This window comes from Bos grunniens, chromosome 2 (assembly GCF_055505025.1).
Source record: "Bos grunniens cultivar Pamir isolate PY7600 chromosome 2, Bosgru_T2T1.0, whole genome shotgun sequence".
Classification (NCBI taxonomy): domain Eukaryota; kingdom Metazoa; phylum Chordata; class Mammalia; order Artiodactyla; family Bovidae; genus Bos; species Bos grunniens.
Window position 1 is genome coordinate 40,150,787 of NC_141166.1, and position 8,568 is coordinate 40,159,354.

The 8,568-nt window shown below is 39.8% G+C and overlaps 1 protein-coding gene across 1 annotated transcript in view; it reads right to left on the bottom strand.

The window, feature by feature from the left end:
- PTH2R (parathyroid hormone 2 receptor) overlaps nucleotides 1-8,108 on the bottom strand; it is an 84,588-nt gene extending 76,480 nt beyond the window's left edge. Inside the window, exons 1-2 of the mRNA XM_086342924.1 lie at nucleotides 7,740-8,108; nucleotides 1,466-1,568 (exon numbers count right to left, since the gene is read on the bottom strand). Coding sequence (XP_086199050.1) covers nucleotides 1,466-1,568; nucleotides 7,740-7,847 — 211 coding nt within the window. The 5' untranslated portion in view covers nucleotides 7,848-8,108. The remainder of the gene's footprint in view (nucleotides 1-1,465; nucleotides 1,569-7,739) is intronic.
- Nucleotides 8,109-8,568: the final 460 nt, after the last annotated feature.

Below are 8,568 nucleotides of genomic sequence, written 5' to 3' on the forward strand. Positions count from 1 at the left end.
TTAACATAACAATGTGAATATACTTAACATTACTGAGCTGTATGCTTAAAATATTTAAGATGATTAGTTTAATATTATGTGCATTGTACCATAATTAAAGATTTTTAAGGATGGAAAAAGGTGTGCAAGGCAAATATCAAACAAGAGAGAAAGAACTAAGTTATTTATTAAATATTGTTATTTTAATATAATAATTTTAGTATTTAGTTAGTATTTAAAGCAAAAGTAAAGTAGAAACAAAGAAAGATGCTTCACATCAATAGAAGGTTTGACTTACCAGGAAATATAACATTTCTCAATTTGTATACACCCAATAACATATTTTCTAAATATATGAAGCAAAAAGTTCATCATCATTGTAGGCTATTTTAAGATATATATATCAGAAAAGAATAAGTCAAATAGATGAGAACTCATAGATACAGAATACATGAGCCACACAACCAATAAGCTTAACCTAGTGGATATTATAAAACACTGTGCTCAGAAACCGAACAGTACACATTCTTTTGAAGACCACATGAAACATTTATCAAAATTGACCCCAATAGAAGCAAGTAAGTCTCAGCACATTTTTGAAAATTAATATCATGCAGACCACATTCTCTGATCATAACCAACTGCAAAATCAATCACATATCTTTTTAAAGCACAGCTTTAAGGACATCATCTACTGCATGCAGATTTAGGGAACTCAGTAAACACCACCTCTGTTTTTAAAAAAATGTCTCTGAATCATTCAACTATCAAGACAAGGCATTTCCCTATTTACAACATTGTAATTTTCATACTACTCAATTCAGTAAATGACTTTATCCAATGGCCCTAATGAGAACTGTGAGTGACCACCAGACCCCAAGGAACACAAACCACAGGTCCCCAGCTGCAACAGGAGAGACGCCTGAGACCACCAACATCACCACAAACTTGTCAGCAGTTTTGTAGCTTTGTTTTTATAGTTTACCACTTGGAACTAATTGAAAAATTACATAAGGAGTCGGCAGATGAAGATAAAATAATCACTTTATTGAGAAGAAAGTTTTTGGAGAACATAGTCTATGTATGCATCAGTCGGCTTGCCTATTGACTCCTTTGAATTTTACCTACTAAAACTGCAGATGAACACCTTGAAGCTCCTTGAAGCTTACTGCACAGTCAAGGGCAAAACAATATGCATGCTCTCTGCAAACAGACGGATCCCAAAGACATGTCTGAGGAAGAGGCTGGCATATACCTGCCTGGTCTATTCCCAAACTCACAAACCAGGCAAGTCACTCATCCACAGGGAGGGAAGAGATGATGGTGAAAGAGATGAAAATAGCGTTATTCTGCCACACACCTCTCCACACACAAACATGGAATGACTGATGAGAAACTCCCTAACACTCAGTAAGGAGGAGATTCACAATCTTTGTGAGGATTTGGGTGGGACACACGGGGGGCACAGTTTCTTCCACATCTTTACCTCCTTCCTGGAGCTGGGCTGTGATGTTGAGCTCACACTGCACTTTAGCTTTCAGCACAAGGACAATCTGCTCCTCTATAGTGATGGTGCCATCAGAATCCAGCTGTAGATATGAACAAAATACAAACAGAGAAACACATGCCACTATTTTTTTAAGCCATGACACAATCTTTCATTATTTCACCTTCTAATATAATTAAAAATTACTTTGATACCAAGCTACCTTGATATAGTTCTTTATAGAACTAGTTCTAAAGAAATAGTTCTTTATCTGAATCAAAATTCATAATCCATCAATGTGTAAGATTTGAGAATAATCATATTTTACCTGCTTAGCCTAAAGGAAAAAAAAGCCATTTTTAAAAAATTAAAAAGTTATAGAAAATTTTAATTAGGTCACCCTATGTAATATAATCAGAAAAAATAATAAACATATTGAAAATTTCCTGGAATGTTACAAAGACCCAGCATTTTATTAGTCCTCTTGCTGCTGCTGCTGCTGCTAAGTCGCTTCAGTTGTGTCCGACTCTGTGCAACCCCATAGACGGCAGCCCACCAGGCTCCCCCGTCCCTGGGATTCTCCAGGCAAGAATACTGGAGTGGGTTACCATTTCCTTCTCCAATGCATGAAAGTGAAAAGTGAAAGTGAAGTTGCTCAGTCATGTCCGACTCTTTGCAACCCCATGGGCTGCAGCCTACCAGGCTCCTCCGTCCATGGCTTACAATATGTCAATTATGGCACATAAAAAGGAGAAATGGACTAGAAGATTCTTTTTAGCTCTACTGAAAAATTACCAGTGAAACTGGACAATCATTCCATGTTTGGGGGTTTTGGTTTACTCATCTATGAAATAAGAGAGTTACTCCAAATGGTTTCTAGTTGAATTTTTGCCTTTTTCCCTCCAGTTTTATTGAGGTATTACTTACAGACAACATAAATTAAGTTTACGGTGTACTATGTAGTGATTTGATACATTTACATATTGTGAAATGTCTACCACAATAAGATTAGCTAACACCTCCCCCCCATAATTACCTTTAACGTGTGTGTGATGATAACATTTAAGATCTACTCTCTCAACAATTTTTGAGTATATAATAAAGTACTGTTAATTATAGTCACCATATTACACACTAGATCCCCAGAACTCAGTCACCCTATAGCTAGAAGTTTAAACCCTTTGACCAATGTCCCCTCATTTCTCCCACTCCCCAAGGCCTGGCTGCCACTAATTCTACTCTCTCTGAGTTCAGCCTTTTTAGGTTCCATACAAATGAGAACATACAGTATTTGTCTCTTACTTATTTCACTAAGAATAATGGCCTTAAAGTCAATCCATGTTGCACAAAAGGAAAGATTCCCTCTTCTTTATGGATGGATCATATTCCTCTGTGTGTGCGCATCACATTTTCTTTATTTATCCATCCCTTCACAGACACTTAGATTGTTCCCATGTCTTGGCAATTGTAAGCAATGCTGCAATAAACAAGAGGGACACCTAACCTTTGAGATAGTGATTTCACTCCCTTTGGGTATTATCTAGAAGTGAGACTGCCAGATCATACAGTAGTTCTATTTTTATTTTTTGAGGAACTTATACTTTTTCCAGAGTGGTTTTAAAGATTTACATTCCCACCAATAGTGCACAAGTGTTCCCTTTTCTCCTCATCCTCTCCAAATCTTGTCTCTTGTCTTTTTGATGATAGCCATTCTAACAAGTGTGAGGTGGATACCTCATTTCGGTTTTGAGGTATATTGCCCTCATTATTAATCATGTTGAGAATCTTTTCATGTACCTATTATTTCTTTTGCTGTGCAGAAGCTTTTTAGATTGAGGTCATCCCGGTTGTTTATTTTCTGTTTTGTTGCTTGCATTTTGATGTTATATCCAAAAAATAACTGCCAAGATCAATGTCAAGAAACTTTACCCCTGTTTTCTTCTAGTAAGTTTAGAGTCTTAAATTTAAGTCATTAATCCATTTGGAGTTAATTTTTGTGAGTAGTATAAAATGGGGATCTAATTTTATTCATTTGTATATGAATCCCATTTTCCTAACACCATTTATTGAAGAGACTGTCCTTTCCCCAGTAGGTATTCATGGCTCTCTTGTCAAAGAGTTATTTCTGGGCTCTTGATTCTGCTCCATTGGTCTATGTGCCTGTTTTTATGCCAGAATTCTGCAGTTTTGATTACGGTAGTTTTGTAATAAAGCTTGAAATCAGGTAATGCAGAGTAGATAAGTAAATAGGTATATAGTCTTAAATATTTCTGCATAGTATTCATGGGCTTCCCTGTGGCTAGAGGTAAAGAATCTGCCTGCCAACGCAAGAGACACAAGTTTGATCCCTGGGTCTGGAAGATCCCCTGGAGAAGGAAATAGCAACCCACTCCAGTATTCTTGCCTGGGAAATCCCATGGACAGAGGAGTCTGATGAGCAAAGTCCATGGGGTTGCAAAGAGTCGGATACAACTTAGCGAGTTCACATTTATTTTAACATGAAAGGAGAAAATAATCAAAATGAATTTTTTGGATTGGGATACACACCATCATTTAGCTAATAGACTAACACAATGCAGATTGTGAGTTAAAGGCAGCTACACTAAAAGTTTGCCATAAAATCTCCCTTATCAAAAAGGGAGAACAAAATGGAAAGAGATGAGTCACCTGAGTGGGCAGGGAGGAAAACCTGACTTCTTCCAATATTCTCTAGAAACAGTCAGGCACCATTCAAATTGTTTTGGTTTTTTGTTTTGTTTTTCCTGGCTGTTTTTCCAATTCAATAGTTACTTTCTTTTACTTTAATCCCAGAAAACACTGGGTAACCCATGACCAAGTTTCAGAACTATAAATTTGATTGAAAGAAATCTGACCTCAGTTATTAAACACGGACATTTCAAATCACACTGTGTACTGTTTTTACCTGAACACATTTATTTTTGTTTCCTTTTGTACAGATGTAGCCTTTTTACTGGGATAACCTTTTCAGGAACATAATCGTCATGTAAACTACAGCTTCTAAAGATAATTTTGTTCTAAAAAAAAAAATGTGGCCGGTTTAACCAGGAGGTAAGTTTGATTAGCATGTGCTAACTGATGATCTGTTAAATTGATCTTTAGTTATTTCATCAAGTGAAAGTAAGAAAATGTTCATCTTTTATATTGTTTTCTCTTCCACCTATGTTTTGGAAACACGTGTTCTTTACCATAAAGGGACATTAAAAATCACAGTGTATTTAAACCAAAAGAGCAGTTTTCATATTCAGTGTCTGTTACTCCAAAAGCAACAACTACATCCAAAACAAAGCAGTACATTTAGAAAAATACATTTTAGCAATGTTTCCTGTGCAAAGGACCATTTGTAATAGGGAAGAACACATCTGACTCCATAGTGGATCTGTTTCTTTTTCTTTAACCTTTGTGCTCTGTTGCCCATGCTTAGTCAAGCTGGCTCTGCATCTTTTGTGAAAGAATGCTGCCTACAGCCTAAAATATTAATATACAGGATAGCCCAATCTCAAGACTCTGACCTTTAAAGATATAACACTCTTCCACTCATATAGTGATAAAAAGTTGCAGTTAAAGGATTAAAAGATTATGTTTATTGAATTCTGCTTGTCAGTGACTAAGACAGGAGAGTTCTAGAAACACCCAACTCTTTTAGATATATGCTTTGCCAGCAGCTCTCTTCTCTCCAGCTTTGTGACCAGATATGAGTTCCACTGTATAATTCGTATCCAGAACAGCCACCTCTGCCCCTTAGAATAGAATGACATTTTTTTTAATTAAAACTGGAGTAAATAATTAGAGACTTGAGTTCCCTGCGGGCTCAAAAAAGACAGATTTTCTTGGAATGAAAGAAATACAAATTACCTTAGTCAATGGAGTGATACCACTCCAAAGGTGGTACCTTATGGAGAAGCTAACACCCAAAGCCACCATGCTAATTGTCATAGGGGATTCCAAACTGCTTACTACTTCTCCATGGGGTTGGCCAAGACTTTGTCAGGCTTGCATCCCAGTCTGAGACTCTCCTTGTGCTACCCTGCTTCCTCACCCTGTTATCTTTCTCAGGCATTACCCTCCAATAAACATCTGTACCCCTATTCTCAGTCTGTTTCCAGGATTCACTAACAGTAAAGAAAAATTACAGACATTAATACAGTCGTCCTCATTGCCATGTGAAAATGTGACTGGGAAATGTATTGCTGGGCTCTGCAATGATGCTGGATGCATGAATTCATGGCCTCTGAACTGATCTGAGGGAAAGGAGGGGGTGGGGGGTAGCTTCACCAACTAAAGACCACAGAGTTATTCAAAACAACTGAAAGAACTGGCCTATGTTATCTATTTTGTAATGCAATCCAGTGTTTCCCAGATACTAAGCATTTATTATATACAAGCCACAAGCTAATTCTGCTTAGATGAGTTCCCTCTGTTGTTCTATCAATATATTAAAACTTTTAAATATATGTCTTGGCTGGGAATGAAGAAACTGAAGACCAAACAAGGTGTCAATGTGTCTATGCAAATCTCTTTAATGTAACCTTCAAATTTTGTTTAAAGTGCCAAAAATGTAAATATTATCACAAACTGTCATTTTACATAACTCAATCTATAAACATAAATGGAAATCATTGTTAAGCAACGGGTCTCAACCAGAGGCAATTCTGCCTCCCAAAGGACCATGTGCAGTATCTGGACACATTTTTGGTTGTCACAGCCGGGCAGGGGTAGGGGGTTGCAACTGGATCTAGTGTAAAGAGGACAGAGATTCTACTAAATATCCTACAACGGACAAGTCAGTTCCCATAACAAAGACTTACATGGCCCAAAACGTTGAGAAGCTTTGACTTAAAATTATAGAAAAAGTGTTCAATGTCCTGAGTTTTCTAAAGCTAAAAGGAAATATCCTTCCCATGGTAGCATAGTGATTTTTTTTCTTTGTTGTGTTAAACAATGTCTCTCCATTTCCTTAGAAAAATTAATCTGGGACATTGAATAAAATAAATGGTTAGAAGTCATTTGCCCCTTATATAAGGAAGCTGCGTTTTCAAGCACATTATCCAAATACCTTATGAGACAGAAACATTAGAGATCACCCGAGTTCTATCACTGTCACCAAATTCTTAGTTTTTTTCATTCTTTCACATTCTTTCTGTTATCTGGGTGAAATTTTTCATGTATGAGCATACTCTACTTTTGAGCATTCATTGACAATTTAATTGCTCAATGACAGCGCACCTCGTTTGATTTTTTTTTTTTAACAGATTTATTTCACGTGAACTATCCTGGTCATATCAGCAGGGCAAAAAAATAAACAAAAAAACTGCACGTTTAGAATAACTGAAATTTTAACTGGCCGTTTGAAAACCAAGAACATAGTATTAAGTTTAGACAGTATCCGTGCATAATGCCTTAACTAATTGGGGGCTTTATTTGACGGTCAAATGCGCCCCCTTCCGAATAAAAGAGAGAAATAACGTTGGTTTGAGTCATTCGGTCACAGGGCCCTTAAACTGCATTCCACTCAACACTACAAGCATCTCTTTCTAGCTCGTCTGAAAAGCTCAGTGTAAATCCTATAATTTATTTGATTCAAAACAATGTGAGGATGAATTATGACTTGTACATTAGAGAGGCTCCTTTGTGAAAGATCACCCAGAAACTCTCTGAAGGATACTAGCAGTCCGAAAATGACAATTGCCACTTATTTTAAAAACGAACAACTCAACTTTAACAAGTTACGTATATTTTTCTATCTAGTTTCCTCGCTTTAATGATGCATGATTCTGTATTAGCGAGATCCAGTTATCCTTTCAGGCAGTGGTCTCAAACAACCCTAGAAATTTAAGTTCTCAAAACGGACGGTAAATTGCCAGCAGACAAAAAACAATTTAATTAAACAGGGAACCAAGAAATCTAACAGTAAGAAAAGTTCCTCACCTCTCAATCTCACTCTACCTATCCAAAAAGCCGTGGTTCCTAAATATCCTCTGACAGCAGATGCCAAGATGCTGGCCGGAATACCACCCCAGGACATCATTCGCCTAAAGGATATCTCTGCAGCTCCACTATATGCCTGTCAAATTTGCCGGGTGCACCTCTGTGTGTGCGTGTCTGTCTGTCTCTCTGTCTGCCTCTGTGTGCGTTAGTGCGTGGATGTGTAAGGATGCGCGCACCTTGGCCTCAGCCAAGTCCCGGCGTTCGGCCCTAACGCCGGGTTCCGGTGGGTGGCTCCGGGAAGCAGGTGCCTCCGGGCACTGGCTCTTACCTGGGCTCCGGCGAGAATGCAGCAGCCGAGCAACAGCCACCCCCAGAAATGCAGCGAGGCCCCTGGCCCGGCCATACCCAAACCAGCCCGAGCCAGGAACTGGAACATTCTTCCCGGAGCCCGGGATAAGCTCCACACTCGCAACTTGGCCGGCGCGAGGCAAACTTGTCACTGGGAACACGGCGCAACTGCGAGTCGGGTTCGAGGCTACCGGCTGGGATGCCCTGGACCAGGCTGTCCGCACCGCGTGCGTTTGGGGTTGAGTCTTGCCTCTCGGAGGCTCTCGCTTTGGTCGGTACTTCAGGCTGAGCTGCTAGAGTCCCGGCTTTAGCTCGCTGGCCCTGCGCCAGGTGGATGCGCGCGCGCCCCCCGCGCGGCTGCTGGAGCGGCAGGAAGGCGCTTGCGCTCCTCTTCCGAGTCACTCTGTCCCGCAGCTCAAGGGAACCCGAGGGCGACGGATCCGGAGCGCCGCTGCTGCCACCCGCAACTCGTACTGTCTCTGCCTCCCTCCACTCTGTCCCACGTCCCGATGCCTTGTCTCTAGGGGCACCCTGGGTCGTTGAGGAGTGTCCGAACTTTCCTTCCTGTGCAGACGCGGGCTGACCACCAGCCGCTGAGACCGGAACAGCGTGGTTAAAGGTTTCGGAGGCCAGGTGGATTCCCCATCCATGACTCTGAGCTGAACAGTACCTACATCTCTAAAGTTCTGATTGCCTTTCTCTTTAACCACTGTACTAATTCTGTGCCTGTGGGGCGCGGGGGCGGAGAGAGGTTCTACTCCAACAGAAATCTCTAGGTCAAAATTTTTTTGGATCTTTATATTTTTGGA